Raw genomic sequence first — 21,830 nt, forward strand, 5'->3', positions numbered from 1 at the left:
AGACATTATATTCTTGGTTTCATCCTTTATCCAAGTGTAAGCAAACAAAGTTCGCACATGAATTCATTTCACAACTGGGTTACTTGTATATAAAGGCTAATGACTTCACTTAGCATTTGACTATTCTTGCGAAATCTGATTAAAAGTAGTTAGAATTGTTTGTTGCATTTTATTCTTGGAAGATGGATACACATGTACATTTTTCCATTCTTTTTTTATACTGCCTTAAGGAAAATTTAAAGGGTATGTCAGTCGCATCAGAAATTTTAGGAATGTGATGAATCGTAAATAATCAAGAATAACTGAAAATTAATTGAAACAAATGAAGAGGTGTAAATTTTAAATGTTTATTTTTTAAAATAATTTACAACAGCAGCAAGCCATTAAAAAAGGTTATATTTTTAAGTCAAATTTCAGACAGTGTTTTATTGCATATTTGCAACCATATTCTCACAATAAATATACTAAATGCTTTTATGATTGTATTATTAGCTGTATTTCGTAATCATTTCAGTGATCCAGTTGAAATTGGCAGCAATGCGAGTGAATATTGTGGGTGAAAATGCACAATATCCACCATACGCATTTCCATCTGTACCAGTACTTACAGCTCCATGCAAAACCCAGTGATTGTTGTCATCTTTACACACGAGAGGACCACCACTGTCACCCTACAGAATAAAAGGATAAGGAAATAAAAGACATTAGCTGATTTATATTTTATATTTATATATTATTCATTGGGTGAATATGGGGGTGAGGTCCCCTTGGGGGACCTCACCCCTACCAAGCGCGTCTTTCGGGTGGCGGATTAGGGGAGCTAAAGTGGGCAGCTCCAAATAACGAATAAGGAGCCGTGAACCAAAGGCGCACTTCAGAACCATGGTCAGGATAAGTGCTGTAGACCACTGTAAAGATGTTAGCTAGTAGAAGAAGATAAGGCCTCCAGTCCTGCGCGGCTCTTTGCAATCCCACCAAGGTAGTTGTGAGAAATCTGAAAGAGCAGGGGAGGCTAAGAATCTCGCAGAGGAAGGTACAGCACCATCTGGTAATTCGAGCCTATTTATTGGTTCTTTCAACACTCGAACTTTGTCTTCCGACTCCCATATTGATTTCCTGTTTCAAGAACTGAAAACTGTAAAGTTTGATGTCCTTGCTATTTGTAAAACCCTAAGAGGTTCTGAATTAACAGCTGAATGGAACAATGGCAACCAGATTTTCCTGGGAGCTTCAGATAACGCTACAAGGTCTGGAGGATTTGGCTTTATCATAAACGAAAAGCTAACTAAAACTATTATTTTTTGCACGATACATTCTGAACGATTAGGAACACTAAAATTGAAAATAGGCGAATCAGTAACAAAAATAATAATAGCCTATTCACCGACCTCAACAGCTCATAAAAAAGGAACAGAAAACTTCTATGAACACCTAAGAGAAACATTACAGAAAAAAACAACATACACAATAGTATGTGGGGATTTCAACGCAAAGATTGGTACAGGATTATGGAAGAAAAATACATTGGATCGTGGGAGAAAGAGAAAAGAAATGAATGAGGTGAACTCTTGGCAGAATGTGTAGAAGCAGAAAGGCTGTACATTATGAATATTCTTTTTTTAAAAAAAAAAAACGGAACTGGAAAAAGATGGACTTTGCTATCTCCAAATGGAAAGACAAGAAATTGATTTCGTTCTAACAGATTGCAAAAGAATAATAAAAATATCGAAGTCATTGGGAAAACCTACTGCGACATTCACTCAGACCACCGTCCAATAAGAGCCACCCTAAAAATGCATAGAAAAAATTAAGAACGCATACGAACACAGTCCAACCCTAAAACACGCTCAAAACAGATAAACCCACCAGAAGAAGTTAGCAAAAATGTGGAAAAAACCGACTGGAAATTAAAAAATGACATCGACGAAGATTTAACAAACTTTAATAATCAGTTAATGAACTGCAAAGAAAGAGCCTCCTGTGAACTTCCTGCTAAGACCAGGGAACGCCTATCAGCAAGAATGATAGAACTATTGAAGAAATGAAGAATAATGAGAGATACAGGTAAAGACCGTTTAGAATATAAAATTATCTGTAAACAGTTGAGGCAGAATATCAATGACGACTATAAAATATATAGAACGACAAGATTGGCATAACCAGCCAGGGTCCGCAGTAGCCTAAAAAAGTAGAAAAAGAAATAAATCTAAAGCAACCACTACTGTCAGCCTTCATAGACAATCAAGGAAACAGATACACAAACAGAGGTGAAATGGAAAAAATACTAAAATCGTTTTATGAGAACCTTTACTCATCTAAACAAGTAATCACAGCTCCAGTACCAAACTAAAATTTGTAAATACCATCTGTCCTACCTGAAGAAGTAAAAATGGCTCTCTACCATATGAAAAATGACCGATCACCAGGAATTGACGGTATAAAATCTGATGAATTAAAAATGGGTGGACAACTACTCTTTAAAGCCCTAGAAGAAAGATTTACTCGATACATGCAGTACCTACTGAATGTAAAACATTAAAGACCATAATTCTGCATACAAAAAGGTAATAAAGAAGACATCAGTAACTACAGACATATCTGTCTATTAGCACACACATATAAAATATTCGCCAGAGTCATCCTAAACAGAATACAAACTTCCATCAACGAAAATAGTTGCAAAGAACAGGCCGGTTTCAAAAAAGGCTTTTCGACAATAGACCACATTCAAACTATTACTCAATTAACGGAAAGATGCAGAGAATCCCAGACTCCACTTTTTCTTCTTTTTGTAGATGTTAAAAAGGCATTTGAAACTGTTCAGCATAACGCAGTATTCCAAGCTTTAATAGAACAAGGTGTAGAAAAAGCATACGTCCAACTCATAAATGATATCTACAAAGAAGGCACAACAAATATCACCCGATTAAAATTAACTTAAGTCAGGGTGATGTCTTATCACCTAATCTCTTCACATCTACGCTGGACAGCATCATTCGAAAAACTGACATGAAAGGTGGAATAAATATTGATGGTGAAATGTTAAATATCCTACTATTCGCCAATGATGTGATATTAATATCTCACTCACCCAAGCTCTTAGCATCAACGCTGAAATAAGCCAAAACTGCCAAAACACTGGATTGGAAATACATCCGGACAAAACAAGATGGGTGAAAAACAAATACTGTAAAGATTATACAATCACTCTAGAATCCCACGCCATCGAAAAACTTGAAGATTACCTCTACCTCGGCCAGTTCATAAAAATGAATAATGACATATCAAATGAAATAGCAAGGAGAAAAAGAGCTGCTTGGATAGCCTTCAACAAAATAAAATCAGCAATTACCAACCAAAACATAGATATAGAAATAAGAGCCCATCTTGTCAATGGTCACATCTTATCAGCATTATCTTATGGCAGTGAAACATGGAACGCAACTTTAAAAGAAGAACAAAGCTTAATAACAACTCAACGTGCAATAGAAAGAAGAATGTGCAATATAAACAAAAAGCAATCTACAACAGCAAAAGAAGATAGGCAGGACATCTCACCAGAATGAGAGACAACAGATGAACAGTCAGAGTTACAAACTGGTATCCGAGAGATACCAAAAGGAAACCTGGAAGAATAACCTTAAGGTGGGAAGACCCAATGATTAAGAAAGTCGGAAAAAATGGAGAAGAAAGGCCCAAGACAGGAATAGTTGGACTCTTTACGACCAACTATGGAGGAATTCTAACTGAAATCACAGGTTCATTAAGGTAATCAAGGTAATAATATTCATTTAGATTTAAGAAAAGAAATATTTAATGAAATAAATAATCATATATATATATTTCTCACACACGGCACTGATGTATTATAGATTCTTGTACCTTCGTCTATGGAATAAATATAAAACACACACACACACACACACACACACACACACACACACACACACACACACACACACACACACACACACACACACACACACACACACACACACACACACACACACACACACACGCCGGTGTCCAAAACCTAAGGATAAACACCATTTATGAAGATTACAACTACAAATTCAGACAAATCAGCTTGTGGCAATATTTATAACGGAGAATTTCGAGTAGAAATCAGGTACATCTTCAATTTTTCGAATCACGTGCGAAAGGTTCACGTGGGTAGCACTCGACAGGATAAAAGGCAAAAAGGCTGCACTAAGTGAAGTGTTTGAAGGAAACTGTTTTCATGAAGGAATAAGGAATAAAGTTGCAAACTTGGGTGGCTTGTAATGTCTCAAAGACCTCACTAGATGATTTTACACAGGGGAGAATTATTGAAAAGCTTGAAGTCCGAAGAATTACTGATATTGCCAGGGAGTTTGGAATCTCCCATTGCGTTGTATCCAGGCCCAGTGCAGCATTTCAAAACCAATGGAGTGTGTTCCAAACATTTGCTAAGAGGTTGCCCTCACTCCACCATGGAGCATGAAGACAGATTTTTGGTAATAACAGCAAAACATAATCGATGCACCATGGCAGGTCAGCTTGCAAGTCGACTGTTTTCAAGCACAGGTATGCAGATATCTCAAAAAAAAAACTGGCAAGACATCTGCAACAAGTCCCGAAGGCCTGTGTCCCTTTATTCACAGCTCACCGTAGAGCACATTTTCAGTGGTGTTGTATCCATGAAAATTGGAGAAGTCACCAATTGATTTTTGTCTTTTCTCCAATTCTGGACGAGACATGATCTGTGGTACACTGCTTATCATTGCGAGAATGTTCTTGAAAGGGATAGATATGGCGGTGCTGGGGTAATGGTGTGGGCATTATGCTTAGTAGATGCACCAAGCTACAAGTGCTAGCAAAAGGGACTATGAGTAGTGAATTATATTGCAACAAAATTCTTCGCCATCATGTTCGATTGTTCAGTGGTGCTGTAGGTGAAGAATTCATTTTTATGGATGAAAATGTCATACCACATCGTACACAAGCAGTGGAGATACTTTCGAGACTAATGATAGTAATTAAAATGAGTGGCCATCACGCTTCCCAGATCTCAACATAGAACATGTTTGAGATGCAATACAGACACATTTCTGTTCAAAATTCTCCTCCAGAAAACAAAGAAGGCCTTATCTTTGCTCTGAAGGAGGAGTGGGCTAGTTTGCCTCAAAAACTTCTGAATCTCTTGGTGCTAAGCATGGCACAACATTGTGAGTGCTGCATCACAGTTCTTGGGGAAAATAGTCCATACTAAAATGTTCCCATGCATAGTTTTATGTAAGCACTGTATATTAATTCCTTAACTATGTCCTTGGAAAATTTGTAATTTTTGCCAAAAATGTACTGCAGTTTAATTTGTACAAAATTTATAACACATTGTTTTGTGTAATGTAATTTATTAGTATACTGGAAATAAAGTTATGTCCGCATTTGGCTGTAGTCATGAATTTTTTTTTTCATATTATTTATATGGACACTAAATAAGACTCATCGCAGGAGACGCACTCTATCCATTCACCTATCACATACCATTCATTGGTATGTGATATCACATATCACATATCGATTCATCACTCTCCAAGAAAAGAACCTAGTCCTCACAACCTTACTAATCACTTACTCTTAGACAACTTCCAACAAGATCTGTTGTTTCTCCTTACTCCACATTTACTGAAAATTTCTGTGTCAACATTACAGTATCAATTTAGTAACTTAAACCTATTTATTATATCCCCTCCCTCAGCCTGTTAGCTAAATGCTGCAACCCACACATCCTCAATCTATCCTCATAGGGAAAATTCCACAGACCTGTTGCCAGCTTAGTCATTCATCTCTGAATCCTCTCCACCATCTCCTGATCCTCAAAAAAACATGGGTAATTAAATCTGTGCAGAGTATATGGCCGAATCATAGTTATAAAGAAGTATAATAACCTCCCTATATTTCCTTGTCAGTGTGCTTTTCAGCATCCAAGTAATCATTTGAGCTATATCCTGTAAATTTCAAATCTTTATCCACCATCACCCCAAATTCCTAGCCTCATCGATTTCCTGTAAACTAGTACCACAATTATGATACGAAGTGTGTAATAATTTCGTCCTGAAGTGGATTACGTTGCATTTTACATTGAATTGAGAACCGTTTTCCTTTGCCCACACTTTGCCCAATCAGGGCCGTACTTATGCCAGGTGCACGAGGAACTAGCTCGGGATCCCGAAAAATTAGGGCCAATCTAAGGGCCCAAACAATGAGCAAGGGGGGCCGCAAAGCACTAGCTCATTGGGAAAAGTGTAATTACTATCCTTATGCCAATTTATTTGTTTGGATGATGCAATAAAAGATGACAGTCAAATAAATTACTTTAAATATTTTCTTGTGAACTTTATATTTAGTATCACATATTATATAAACATTACAGAGAATCATATATCTGAAGAGCTCAGAATTGAAATAATGAAAATTGGAAGAATTTTTGGTCCTTGATGGCATCCTATACAAGAGCTGCATAGGAAGTTTGGAAATCATGCCAGTCTTTGTATATTCACTTTAATAGCAGTTGTGAAGTAGGAGTAATTGTGCATTTAGAAAATTATTATCAACAAATCTCCACAGAGTCAAGAGACTTATCATGAGAGGTCCCATTCTCACATATGCAGCTCATCATACCTTGACTTAAATGCATTCACTCTCCCCACATTCATCACAATCCCAGGCAGTTCATTCCAATCATCCACCACTCCAAGCAAAAAATCTCTTCATTTCTTTGCTCAACCCATCTTATACAGCTTCCCTGGATGACCTCTTGTTCTCCGGTCTCCAGATATTCCATGAAAAATCTCATCCACGTTAATATTGTCCTTAGCCCACATTGCCAATCAGGGTCATACTTATGCACACAGTGCACGAGGCACTAGCTTGGGACCCCTAAAAATTAGGGCCAATCTAAGGGTCCAAACAATGAGTAAGGGGCCCCTTTCCATCCGAATCGTTAGCGTATCCGCTCTCCAGCTAAAAGGCTGAGGGTTCGAATCTCGCCATGTGGATGGATGTTTGTGATTGTCTGAAAATAGTAGTGCTGGTGGTGGGCGGCAGATGGCGTGGTGTAGATGAGGAAAGTAGTTGTGGTGGATGGATTAGTGAAGACGGTAATAATAGTAATATGGTAATTATCCAAAATTTATTTAGTTTAGTGGTAATTGTCCCTTACCAAGTAATACATCTCCATCATGTCTCTCCTGTTCTTTCTATCCATTGGGTTCTGTATTTTGCATTCTCTCAATCTATCCTCTTACTCCGCATTTCAGAGACCAGAAGCCAACTTAGTCAATCATCTCTGAACCTTTTCCATCATCTCATCATCCTTTTGAAATTCGCTGATCAGATCTGTGCGCAGTAATCCATATGCGGCCTGAACAAAGCCTTGTACAATGGAATCAAAACATTCTTTATTTTTACACATCAGTGTTCTCTGAATCATTCCCATAATCCACTGTGTCGTCCTCACAATTTTAGCAAAATGTCCACAGAATTTCAACTCCCTTTCCACCGTTATCCCCAGATCTTTTAACTTCTCCACTTCCTCTAAAATATCTCCACCAATCCTATGCTCTCCATCCCGTCTTTTCCTCCAAAAATGAACAAATTAGGGTGTTCCTCTCATGCTGTATGGTGTGTTCCTCCCAACAATATTCTCTATTGTTTCAAAGCCTTAGCAAATATGTGAAGGATGAAAAACCCGAGTTACTGGAATCAAAAACCCTGCTACTTGTGTTTGAGATTAGCTAACTCGCCTTCAGTTCAAAAAGCCTATACAAAGATTCCTCTCATCAAAACAAAAACTAAACTTGGTTTTCTAATCAAAGGAACTTTAAGAGACTGCTCCAGTCTCTTAATGTGCTATGGTAGACTAAATTCAACCCATATTTAAAAGAATAAACATATTCAAGTGTTGTCATTTCATATTATAAAATAATTTATTTTATAATATGAAATGACATCCCACTCATTCTTCACAAGCATACTTTTAAAAGATAGCATTGAATTACTCAATCAAGCTTGTTTTTCTTATATTGTTAAACCTTTTTTTTTTATTGTGTAATTCATTCTGAATACCGTATCATTTAAGATGAATTACATATACCAACAAACTGAAGACAATGGAGAATTGCCACCCTTCTGTCACCTTAGAGTATACATTTTAGAAAAACAAAACAAAAGTCAGCCTTTTTGGATCTGCTGATCCTTGTGGAAGTGGCACATGTACCAACGGTTCCAGGCTGCCCAAAGAAAGCTATTCTCAGTTCAAATCTGGTCACATACTAGAGCAGCTTTTTCTAATTCTTTTTTCAACCACTTCCCAAGTTAGTGTGCCTAAGGAACAGCCAAGTGGGTTTTTTTTTCACCCAAAAACTCAAAAAAATTGACCGACTATAGAACTCACACTATTTCCGACAATAAATATATTGTGTTAGAGTTAGGGACCATGAGATGGTGGAACTGTCTGCTTTCTTTCTCTTCACTGGGTTGCGTTGTGTAATTAGTGATAGTCTTGGGCTAGCTATCTCTGATTGGCTGAACTGCTCCCTCAGTCTCCAAAAGTTAGATTGGGCTAAAAGCCTTGCTACTCCCTATAAGGGAATAAGATGTATTAGTGGATAACAACAGAGGTCTTAATTTTCTGTATTCTGGAAGAAAACTCATATGTTGTATCCATGCTTTGTTTCACCATCATTCTAGTCATAAACGTGGTAGAGCTATTAAAAATCTGAATGTATGTCTAGCAGAGAAATGCATTCGTTACTGGCTAAACACAGAAATCGTGCACTATAATGTGGTTCATTTTTTGTCAGATTCACATGAATTATATTTCCAGTTTTGCTTACTATGTGATGTCTCACTGAAATATAATAGATAAAATGATAACTATTATAAATATCTGTGCACTTCTTAGCAAACATAAATAATTAGCTATTTCCTCACATGCATTTTAATGGAATCATATTTCTCTCCCCTTCCTCCTCTACACCCCCCCCCCAAATAAACCCTTAGTACTCCTTTTGGAATCATGAATTTTTACAATAATAAAGCTACTTTATCAAATTCAGTGTAGATAAATGAAATTATGTAGTTTGAATGTAAATATACTCATATGACATACTCCATAATTTTTACAATACATCACTTGACCCTGATCCTTAAACGCAGTATAAAATAATTAATATTATTAGGTATGAAATATTTCTGTAAAATTTGAAGATTAATTTAATGGAATCATATTTCTCTCCCCTTCCTCCTCTACACCCCCCCCCCCCAAAAAAAAAACCCCTTAGTACTCCTTTTGGAATCATGAATTTTTACAATAATAAAGCTACTCTATCAAATTAAGTGTGGATAAATGAAATTATGTAGTTTGAATGTAACTATACTCACATGGCATACTCCATAATGGTCTTCGAAATTTGCAACACAAAGCATTGTTTCAGGACGAAATGTTAGAAACTCAGTCTGATTGCAGTCATTTGCTGGATGTATTTTCATCATAGTTTGCTTTAATACATCACTTGACCCTGATCCTTAAACGCAGTATAAAATAATTAATATTATTAGGTATGAAATATTTCTGTAAAATTTGAAGATTAATTTGTAAACTGTACATAAACAGAAAAAGAAATAACTAATCTTTTGTTCACTGTTATGCATTATGGTAATTCTTAAGCAAAACAATGTAGCAAGTCTGTGACTTTCCTTATTATAAGAATCATTACACTCCAAATTAAACTGTCTGTAACTCTGATTATAATTTGAATATCAGTCAGTCTGTTTTGACGAGGTATTCAAATAAAACGCACCCTGTCAGATTTGAAGTGGTAAATACAATTATTGAAAGAACAGCACTTGAAATGTAAATGAGCATTGTTCTTCCTGAAATAAATCACTCCCTTTATTGTTCTCCCACTCTTACACACACACACACACACACACACACACACACACACACACACACACACACACACACACACACACACACACACACACACACACACACACCTTTACAGATTGAATCATTCAACTAATTATTATTATTATTATTATTATTATTATTATTATTATTATATGAGACCTCCAGGGAGTCACGGAGTCATCGAGGGATGAGTCCTTGACTACAAATCACCCAAACCAGCTGTCATACCTTTCCTTAAATTCATTCACACTAGATGCACTCAATACCCCTAAAGGCAAACCACTCCATTCACTCACTGTTATCTGGGAGAAATACCTAGCTCTCCGTCTTTTCTTCACTGCAAATAAATTTAACTTCCATGGATGCCCCCATGTTCTCTCCCCACCTTCTATATAATTAAATAATTTCATCAGATGATATTCTATAATACCCATTCAAAATTGTGTAGACCACTATCATATCACCCCCTCTTTCTCCTGCTAACCAGAGTCTGCAATCCACATACACCTGCAATCTGTGCTCATAATCTATATCCCATAATCTGGCTATAATCTTTGTAACTCTTCTTTGCATCCTTTTCCCAGCTTCTTTATCCCCGTAAAACCTATGAGACCACATCTGCTCACAGTAATCCAGGTGGAATCTTATCAAAGCCTTATAAAGAGGTAAAATGACTCCCTTATCCTTAGATGTCAACGTTCGCTTCAACATAGCAATTATCCTCTGAGTTGAATTTGCAACGTTTGCAAATAGAACTCTGAATTTCGAATTCCTTTCCACAGATACATCAAGATTCCTTGCCTCAGTTTCTTGTAGCATAACCCTGCTAATATAATATGCTGCTGGAACTCTAATCATGCCAACGTGCATAACTTTACACTTACTAACATTAACACTTACTGTCTGTCAACCATCCCCTGGCCCAAGTCAAGAGTTTATATTCCAATCCCATATTCTCCAGTTAATGCAACTTTTGCGTGGTGTCCTATCAAATGCCTTATTTATTTAGCGTATGATGATATAGCAGCAGTGAGGACCATTTACGGGGAAGTACGGCACCATCTCAATTCCCCCAAATTTTTATCCGGGCTCAAAACCGGCATAACTGACCAATCAGACCTATGGTTGAGGCTTAAGTATTCCTGACTGTAATCCGTGCGTGTTCACGGGGCCGGTTTGCCTGCTTGCGGTCGGAGAAACCCCCGATAAACTAGGGAGAAAATCTCTGTTATCCACGCTGGACCGGCTACCTTAGCTATGTATGAGAAATATCCTTTAAGCTCCTCACGTCGGCGACGAGAATCGAACCCAGGAAACTACTTTTCCAGGCATATGGTTGCGAAGCGCATAACCACTCCGCTAACTTCGCTGATATGGAGAGTGCTGAGTGAGTAGAATGGAATGCCAAAATTGGTTGTGAGTTCACTGAGTGAATGGATTCAAGGAAAGGTGTGATAGGATTTGTGTGTATGATTGTTCATTTGACTCTTCCGCCATGAGTCTCTTGACTCCATGGAGATGCCATAAATAATAATAAAAAATAATAAGAACAACAAAATGGATTTAGAAAAGGTTTCTCATGCATTTTTTCAGTCTTCTGAATAATACAGATCAAAAACAAAGCATTCAACCAAAAATACTCACATACTATTCACAAAATATGAACAGAAATACTGAAAAAGAAAGCTATATAGAATTCGACCAAATATTTAGAACAAAATGGATTTAGAAAAGGTAGCTCATGCGTATTTTCGGCATTCTCCATAACACACATCAAAAAACAAAGAATTCAACTAAATATTCATATTGTATTGAAATATATGAAAAAGCCTTTGATCTATTAAAAAGACACACTTTAAAATTGAATTATCTCAACAATTAATCAAAGGAATTGGCAATATGAATGAAAATAATAATATATCAGTAAAAACCAATAACACATTTACAAATGGGTAAAAATAAGTAATACTTCTAAACCCATTTCTGCTTATGGGAGAATAATAAAAATTGTCCAACCTTCAGTTTTAAAATTTTAGAAAAACATCAAATTCCTTAGAAAAATACAACATTATCGTAGTGTATCCATTCCCTTTATCCAACTCGGCCGTAACATTGTTATAAAATATGAACAAATTGCTAAAACATGGCTTATTCTTTTAGTAAACCCATGTTGTTCCTTGCAGAGTGTAGCATGTTTGTCTACCCGTTTCTGTATGAAAGTTCTTACCAATTTCTCTAAAATCTTCACTACCACTCCAGAGATACTGATAGGTCGGTAGTTAGACACATCGATTTTGGCACAACCCTTGTATAGTGGAACTATCATACATTTCTCCCATTCCTGCGGTATCATACCTGAGCCGAGACTCAAGTTATACAAACATATGAAACACCTAGCCAATTCGGCTGAGCATTCCTTTAACAAACAGGCTCTTTCTATCTGTCCCTATAAACAAATTGTTATTCAGTTATACAATAGCCCTTCAGCCTCATTTTCATGAACCTCTAACACTTCATCTAATGCAGCAGTAACACTGTGCGCCATGTTGCATATATACACCTGGTTGATATATCTTAGCGAAGGGAGCACTCGTTAACTGAACAATCTCATTAGCTTCCAACACTATTACCATCTGCATTCAAGAAAGTTATTCTTTTACATTCATTATTTCTTTTGCTTGTGGCATAACGATAAAATTCTTTTGAATTGCCTTTAGCTTGTATGGCTAATTTGTTTTCATACTCCGTTTTAGCTTTTCTCATAATACTCATTACTTTTCTAGCCTGAGCTTTATATATTTCATAACTCCTTTCACACTTAATCTCATAATATTCTTTCCACATCATCTTCTTCTTGTGGTACCTTGTTTAATAAGATTGCATATCATTTTTCTCCCACCCTATCTATTTTTCGAAAACTAGGAATACATTCAGGTACCGCATCATTCAAGCACTTTTTCAAAGATTTCCATGCGTTGCTTACATTTTACGCTTTCGGTAACTGATACCATTGGACCAAATATAGTATTCTTCTAAGTTTGTCATAATTTCCAGCTTTATAGTTCAGCATATAACCTGTTTTAATCGTAGCTACAATACAAGTAGATACTTCCCAAGAAAGAACAGCATGATCACTTTCACCAATTGTTGGTAAAATAACCATATTCGTCTTCTGACACTATGAGCAAATCTAACACTCTTTGAATTTGAGTTCCTTCTTTCACATACTGCTTGAGAAAGTTGTCTCGCAACAATTCAATAAATTCCCCATCTTCTTATCACAAGATTTCTCTTCTATCCAATCGGTATTTAGAAAATTAAAGTCACGATAAAGAGCCAAGAGGCTATTTTTCCGGCGGAGTAAATTAAGTTAAGGGGATAATAAATCCCTCATTATTTTTCAGCCGGTTACGAAACTTGGCGATCGAAATCTATCGAAATCTAAGAGTTTCATGCCGAAGAACTATCGGCGAGTCCAAGCGTAAGTCATCACTTGGGTAGTACAACACTATGGCAACTCGTGTCAAATATTGAGGATAGTGACGGATCTTCCTCCACCTTTGACACGAGTTGCCAGAGTGATGTACTACCCAAGTGATGACTTACGCTTGGACTTGCCGATATTTCTTCGGCATGAAACCCTTAGATTTCGATAGATTTCGATCTCCGAGTTTCGCATCCGGTTTGAAAATAATGAAGGATTTATTATCCCCCTAACTTAATTCACGTCGCCGGAAAAAATAGCCTCTTGGCTCTTTATCGTAGTAATAATATATGGATACATCTGTCTGGCAATTCGTTAGTAGAGGTATATGTATATTCGGTTCACTTAAACCTTGGTATTCGGGTTAGATGAATAGATATGAGTGACCTATTTTGATGTGAACGGACGTATTATTTTAGACTGAGTCTGATTAGTTTGTTTACAAGGTTTTTCACGAAACGCGAATTGCACTGGCGCAGACACAGTTTGTTTCCTACTGTCTCCTCTGCTGCATGAAACATGCAAGAGGTCTAATGGCCGGCAGGCTCCACCCGTAATGAGGACCAGTGGTAGATTTATGGTTTTATTTAGGGAGGTAGGATTTCAATCTGTGGCCAAGTGATTTCGTGACATAGGACAGCTAGTGGTATTCTATTGCTGGTAGACACCTAAGAATGTGTACGGGATTTGCTAGTGGATAATCAAAAGCCCACAGGATTATCTTTAACCTGCTCGGGACACCTGAACAATCTCTTCTCCTTCTCCATCTGTGTCTTAACACATTTCTAAATTTAGCAAAACATCTGAATGAGGCCAAATTCAAGGAAGTATACATGGAATTCCTCAGACTAGGAAAGCTGCTGAGTAATAATTGGGCAGGAAAGTCAAGCTCTTTGACACATTCTCCCCCACCCCACCCACAGCAGTCACAGAGGACAATATGGATGACATAAGTGAAGAGCCCATAACTCTGACGCAATCAGATTTTGCACACTCCCCAAGTACTGAAGATGCCACATCCCAAGACAGCAGTTATCATACCTTGGAAACAGATACAGAGTTCCAAATGATCAAAAAGAAGAGGGAAAATTTCCACCAATGTGGAAGAACCAAAAGAACAGGGATAGAATCACTCAATGGTCCTAAAGAAAAGATACCACCAGTCATATTAAGGGATAAGGAAAAATGGATCTCTGTCTCTTCAGCCCTCAGAGAACAAAACATCTCATTCTCATGGGCTAAAAACTCAAATGAGGGAGTTAAAATACAACCCACTACTGTCATGGATTACTGACAGATGACCAGATTTATGGACAATGCTAACGCCCAAATCACACATTCACTTTACCCAGCGAAAAGAACCTGTAGGTAGTTCTACGTGGGATAGCTGTAGGTATCACTTCTGAAGATGTGAGCACTGATCTCTCCAGACAGGGCCTGTCCCCAGTAAAAGTGAGCAGGATACTCAGATCTGATAAAAAAATGCCTTTGGTGCTGGTGAAAATAAGCAACACACAAAAGCAGATCTATGAACTGACAGTAGTATGCGGACTCAAGATTTCAACTGAGCCTCTTAGGAAAAGAGCATCTGCAGGTCAGTGTCATAAATGTCAAAGGTTTCTTTGACAAATTATGTAAGGCAGCCTTCAGGTGCTTGAAGTGCGGCGAGGGACACCAGACCATCACATGCACCAAGCCACGCACAACTCCAGCATGCTATGCAAACTGCAGAGGACCTCATCCTCCAACTACAAGGGATGACTTTCCAATCCAAAAAATCGAGGATCAACAAAAGTTAATCTTGCTCGACCACGTAACAACGTTTTAAGCAACCAAACAGATCGTCCTCCAGTCCGAAACACCTCGCATTCAACCTCACAAGAAGGAACAACCATGACCAAAACATGTGCTGAAGCTGCAAGAACTAAGCCTCCTACATCTCTCTAGCTAGAAAGCTTCAACATAACATCCGTTTTAACAGCCTCACTTGCCATCGTGCTGCAGGAATTCAGCAAGACATGCCCCTCACCATCTTCCAGAAAGAGATTCCTGCAAGGCACACAAAACATTATAACAGCCATCTGTCATGAGTAATAAATTCAAACCAAAAGCTCTTAAGATAATCACATGGAATGCAAATGGATTGATGAACAAGGTTTTGGAACTTCAAGAATTTGCAACTCGCCTCAGTGCTTATATCATCTTGATCGGTGAAACACACCTAAGACCAGCTAATAACCCAAACATCCGTGGATACGCTATGTACAGAAACGACAGAATTGGCACAAGAGGTGGAGGCACAGCCATATGTATTAAGAGTTATTTGAATCATAATACAATAGACAATCTCCAAACAGTAAACTTGGAGGTGACTGGTGAGGAGGTACATACCTTCAATGCTGGGAGTCTCAAGATCTATGCTGCTTATAACCCTCTGAGATTCCTCTGCTGACAACAGATCTGGACTCCCTACTTGGTCCAAATGACTCCATAATAATAACAGGAGATCTCGACTCAAAACACACAGTTTGGTACAGCTCAGCTCATCAACTAACACCAAAGGCCACACACTTTTCAACATTGCAATGCTGACTTCTGTTGTTGTTGCCTGCCCTACCGACCCACCCACTTCAGCCCTTCAGGTAGTTCGGGAATACTAGACATTGTCATCTTTAAAAATTTAAGATACCAATTCAAATTGGAATCAATCAACGAATTATCTTTTGACCACAGTCCCGTAGTGCTTAATCTAAGTTCATCAGATCAATTCTCTCCTCTGCACACATTCATAGCATTGGACAAGTTAGCCAAGGTTCTTCCTTTTTACTGATATTGGTCAGATGCCCAATATCAGTAAAAAGGAAGAGATTGACACAGCAGTAAATAACTTAACCATACAAATTCAGAAAGCAATAGAATCAGTCAGACAATCCACTGTCTTCCACCCAACCAACGGTATCCCTGAAGAAATCATGGAGCTAATCAGAGCAAAAAATAGGGCCAGAAAGAGATACCACAATACCAGAGCCACACAAGATAAAACAGTATTGAATAATCTAAACAGTCAGGTCCGGGAAGCTCTTCACAAACACAGAAACCATGAATGAGAAACCAAATTGGCTAACATCAATACAGAAGATCATTCTATATGGAAATTCTTAAGAGCAATCTGCACCAAAAAGCAACTCATGGCCCTATACAAACCAAGAAAGGAACAGTTCACAAAGATGAAGAGAAAGCCGAAGCACTAGTAGATAACCTAGAATCTCAGTGCAATCCATCTTATACAAATCTAAATATTAAACTTATGTACAATATTCATCGTCATCTTAGGACAACCTTAAGACAGGACACTGTTAAATCCGAACATATCACTCCTACAAATCTGGCAGAAATGATAAATATCATCTCCCATCTAAACAGTAAGCTCCAGTACTGGATGGCATAAATAACAGAATGGTAAAACTACTTCCAAGAAAGGCCATAGTTCATCTCGTCAACATTACAAATGCCATCTTTATATTCCAGAATTTCCCTACTACATGGAAAACAGCCACCATCATGCCATTGATGAAGCCAGGAAAAAAAATCCTCACTTTCCCGAAAGCTACAGACCCATACGCCTATTGTCCAGCCTCGGAAAGGTGACAGAGAAAGTGGTATTCTCAAGATTCCAAGCAGAAACAGATAAGTTTGGAATTTTGCCTAATGAACAGTTCGGCTTCCGTAAGGCCCATAATACTGCTCAACAAGTGCACCGGCTGGTAGAAATCATTACTAAAGGTTTTAACTGGAAACTCAATACAGCTGCAATCTTCATCGACACAGAGAAGGCGTTTAACAAAGTATGGCATCAAGGCGTTCTCTACAAAGTGATAAAATTTAACTTGCCAGTCAAGTTAATACATTCTTACCTGAAAGACAGATATATGCAGGTCAGGGTCGGTGAAACGGTTTCGACCAGACCCAGGATCTCGGCAGGCGTACCTCAGGGATCTCTTCTGGCTCTTCTCCTGTTCTCAATCTATGTAGCGGACATCCCTCTGAACCCAAGAACAACATTCACTGCATTATATGCAGATGATACTGCACTGATGGCAAGATCACTGAGCCCAAAACTGACAACTGAAAGACTACAAACCAGCATACACATTTTAGAAAAGTGGCAGACTGCAGGATCCAAGTTAACCCCAGAAAAGCTCAGCTATATTGTTTAGTAGAAAGAAAATCCATACCATGGAGGATATTTATTTATTGGGAGTAAAGATTCCATGGCAGACTAAAGTTAAATATCTTGGAGTGATTCTTGATAGTAAACTCCTATTCAGCAAACAGATTAGTTACATTACCTCAAAGACATCCAAAGTCTTAGCACAGCTGTACCCTATGATCAACAGACGAAGTAAACTGGACACGCAAACAAAATTAACAATTTACAAGATGGTAATTCGACCCGTCATCACTTACGCATCCCCAGCGTGGAGCCACACCGCGAATTCAAACATTCTAAAACTTCAGAGATTAGAGAATAAGTGCCTGAGGATGATTCTGGATGCCCCTTGGTTCATAGGAAACACCCAGATCCATAGAGAAGTTAATATCCCTTATATCTCTTCCCTTCTCCTAAATCTAGCTGAAAAGTTCTTTACCAAGAGAAGTAACCATCCAAACCCGTTAATCAAGGAAGCCTCGGAATATAATGAAGCAGAAAGTTTCAAATATAAAAGACAAAAGTCTATCGTAAGTTCAGCTGAACACAACTAACTTCACTGCCCTCAATGGGCAAGCATATAGCTCACTAACACTCCATTCAAATTTCTTTCATTACAAGACAAAGGGGAATATGAAAAGCAATTTTGCTTCACCCATCTAGCCAGAAATATTAATGTTAATGTTAAAACCTTGGTATTCCAGGTCCCGGAGTTTTTGTTCCTATCTTGGCCCATGGTATATGGTATATACTGTGCAGCAGAGAAACCTCCCTTTCTTTTTTTTTTTTTTTTTGATGGCGGCATTCTTACCGCGAGTCAAAACCCTCGGGTTCGAGGTTAACACGAAAATTGATAACAGGACGTTCGCGAAACCCCTGATAGATTGGGTCGGGTCGGAAAACAATTTCGGATTTACCCCTTACGCGGGGGGGGGGGCGATTTCAGATCGTCGTCAAAAATGAAGGAACGCGATCTAAACTCTGTCAAAGAGGTCAATGTGCCGGGGAAAAACTTCACCCTTCCATGGTGGGGAGTATCCTCAAGACCATTAAAATAGAATGGTTTCCCCTGGAATATTTGGAGAAAGGAGATGAAATGATAAAGCAGTTCTCCAAATGAGGAACAGTTAGATATGTAAAAATATCCGACGACATGGACATGCCAGAGTGGAAGTCAGGGGAGGTTTTTATCTCCATGGAGATGAAAACACCCGTCCCCAACTTCGTTTTTTTAGGATCAGCCAGGGTAATGATAAATTACCCTGTTGTTAAAATATTGTGTTTTCGATGTGTCTCAGACAAACACCTGGGGATAGAATGCCCCAGAAGGAAATGCAAGAACTGCCCGTCAGCAGCGCACGCACTGAGACAATGCAAAGTACCCTGCCTTAAGTGCAGCAACAGTAACCACAAAATAGATACCTGTCTCGAAAGGACCCATGCCGAACACATGGGAGGGACAATAAAACCTGTTGCACCAGGAAATACGGAAGCAACAAACTAAGAGGAATTCCCAGGTCTCCGAACACCGGTTACTAAGGAAGTGACAAAAGCAGATCAGGCCCCCATTCACTAAAAACTCACTTGACAAAAACAAGCAGAGAAAAAATAATCCTAAAGCAGGAATCTCCACAAGTGAGAAGACAGAAAAAGACGAAACATAAGAAATAGAATTCTGCAGTGCTGTAACAAAGCGGCCTGGAGGGCACGAAAGAGAAGAGAACAAGAAATCAAAATCAGAAGAAGAAAGAAAGCTGACTCCATCAGAAGAAGTTGAAATCTTGAATTCGGCTGTGATATTACAGGCCTATAATGAAGATTCGGAAGAAATAAAAAATATCCTCAAAAAAGGGGGAAGAACTAGGAGAACCAGGTTTTCACATCAAGGGTGAGGGCGATTCCGCGAGCAGAGTAAGCTTTAAATGGGGGCCCCTCACCATACGGGATACAGAATCCATCAATATAGAACATCTCAGAAAAATCCCCGGAGTAAATGAAAGTGAAATAAACTTCCTCCACAGTAATCTGGCTCAGCTAATGGAGGCCAACATACTTAACTACTACTACAAACATGGATCAAACCCTTAAAATAGCTACCCTAAATATCAACGGACTACGCAAAGCGCTGTCTGGAGACTGATGCTAATTCACAACATTGACATACTTTTCCTGCAGGAAACTCACTTCTTTAAACACTGGGACGTGGAGAACTTTTCTAGAAGTTACCCGGTCACCAGCTACTGCTGTTTCGGGGATGCTTGCTCACTCGCGATGGCTGGGGATAATAATTCGTCCCCCCATTGTGGAAGGGTTCTTCAACATCCAGAAAGACGCTATAGGACGTCTAATGTCCGTAGACTGGAAGTACGGTGGCAGCGCTACCCGGTTTCTTACAGTCTACGCCCCGAATCGCCCGCACCAACGAGATGGTTTCTTTTCCGGTATTGAACAATACCTTCTGGGAGTAGAACAACTAATCATAACGGGTGACTGGAACTGTGTAGAAGATACCCGCCACGATAAAACAGGAGGGAACAGCAATAACGGCACTGGCGGGTTTTCCGCACTAAAACGATCTTGCGTAAACGTGGATCTTGTCGATGTTTGGAGGCGGCAAAACCCTTTCAAAGTCGAAACAACGTGGTGCCGTAGCGGGATAGCGACAAGACATGATAGATTTTACATATCCGAAAAGTTAGATCCGTATGTTCAAGAGATACGACACATTGCAGTGAGCGGTATGCTAACCGACCACAAAATGGTGTTACTAAAAATAAAAACCCCAGAGGCTATGGAAACAGCCAGAGGCCCTTGGAGGCTCCCCCCCACCTTTCCTAGTCTATTTAGCAACAGGCTACAGCTCTTCTGTGATGAATTGAAAGACATCAGCTGGGACTGGGAAACCTGGCAGCAGTTCAAGTCGCAGGTAAAGGAACTCTTTCAAAAGTGTGGGCGCAAAAGTGTCCAACAACAACGAAAACGTCGGAGGGATCTCTATAGGGAGCTCGGTTGGTACCGCATAAACGAGCTGCGCGGAGTCCCCTGTGGAGATCTCATCAGACAAGTAGAAGTTGAACTGCAACAAGAGCGGCAGAGAAGAGTCGAAGACCTCGATTTTCGAGAGAGACTCTATCTCAGATATTTGGAAAGAAACACCTTCCACCGCATTCTACAACCAACAACGGGTGGCGGCAAATGACGATCGAACGGTTTGCCAGATCCGAGAGAATGGCCAAATGCTAAAATCCTCAGGAAATTCTACGATATTTCTATCAGCACTACCTCGGCGCCTTTTCTGATCATCAGGGCACAGATGACTTTAGCGAGTGGGACATTACATGTCTTCTCGATCGTCTTAGCGCTCTGCATGACAGGCCGATAACTGCTGAAGAAATAAAAGCAGCCTCCAAAACAATGAAGGCAAGAAAAACCCCCGGATTAGATGGGTTGGAGATTGAGTTTTATCGAACTATCTGGAAAGTCGCTTCACCGATATTAGTAAAAATATTTAACGATTTCCTCACTTCGGGAAATATTCCCGAGGATTTCGTTAAAAGTTACACAGTTTTTAATTCCAAAAAAAGACCGGGATCGAACTTTAGCAAACAGCTGGCGAACGATCTCCCTCACAAATTTGGATTATAAAATCTTCGCCAAAACTATCTGTACCGGCATCAAATGCGGTATTGAAAAAGTAATAACGAGCTCTCAAGTTTACGGAGTCCCGGTCAGATCGATGGAACTAAATCTCTTCTCATAAGAGATCTAATCCTTCTTTGCAGAAACAAAAGCTATCCTTTGGCACTTCTCTCAACAGATCTGGAAAAGGCGTTCGATAGCGTCAGGCACACGTACTTGCAGGACATCCTTCAAAAAATAGGGGTGGGACCTGGGCTTCGGCCGGTAATCAAAAACATGTACGCAGAAGCTTCTACCCAAATATCTATTAACGGTTCCTCTCAAAACCAATTCTTATAAATAAAAAAAAGGAGGGGTAATGCAGGGTTGCCCGCTAAGCAGCCCTCTCCTTTTTTCATTAGCGCTAAAACCCCTTATCCTTAAAATTGATAATACCCCAGAAATTAGAGGAATTCCGTTACCCCCAGTCTCCAGACAGCGCAAAATTGTTGCATATGCCGATGATGTAGTGGCTACGCTCAGAGACTCCGAGTCCATTT

General features: G+C 38.9%; 1 protein-coding gene across 1 annotated transcript in view; it reads right to left on the reverse strand.

Moving 5' to 3' along the window:
• Positions 1-385: 385 nt before the first annotated feature.
• LOC150099470 (chymotrypsin B-like) overlaps positions 386-21,830 on the reverse strand; it is a 73,429-nt gene continuing 51,984 nt past the window's right edge. The window contains exons 8-9 of the mRNA XM_090404416.1: positions 9,427-9,569; positions 386-671 (exon numbers count right to left, since the gene is read on the reverse strand). Coding sequence (XP_090260542.1) covers positions 489-671; positions 9,427-9,569 — 326 coding nt within the window. The 3' untranslated portion in view covers positions 386-488. The remainder of the gene's footprint in view (positions 672-9,426; positions 9,570-21,830) is intronic.

Source organism: Typopeltis vanoorti, chromosome 14, assembly GCF_054136105.1.
Source record: "Typopeltis vanoorti isolate ZY-2024b chromosome 14, IOZ_Tvanoo_1.0, whole genome shotgun sequence".
NCBI lineage: Eukaryota > Metazoa > Arthropoda > Arachnida > Uropygi > Thelyphonidae > Typopeltis > Typopeltis vanoorti.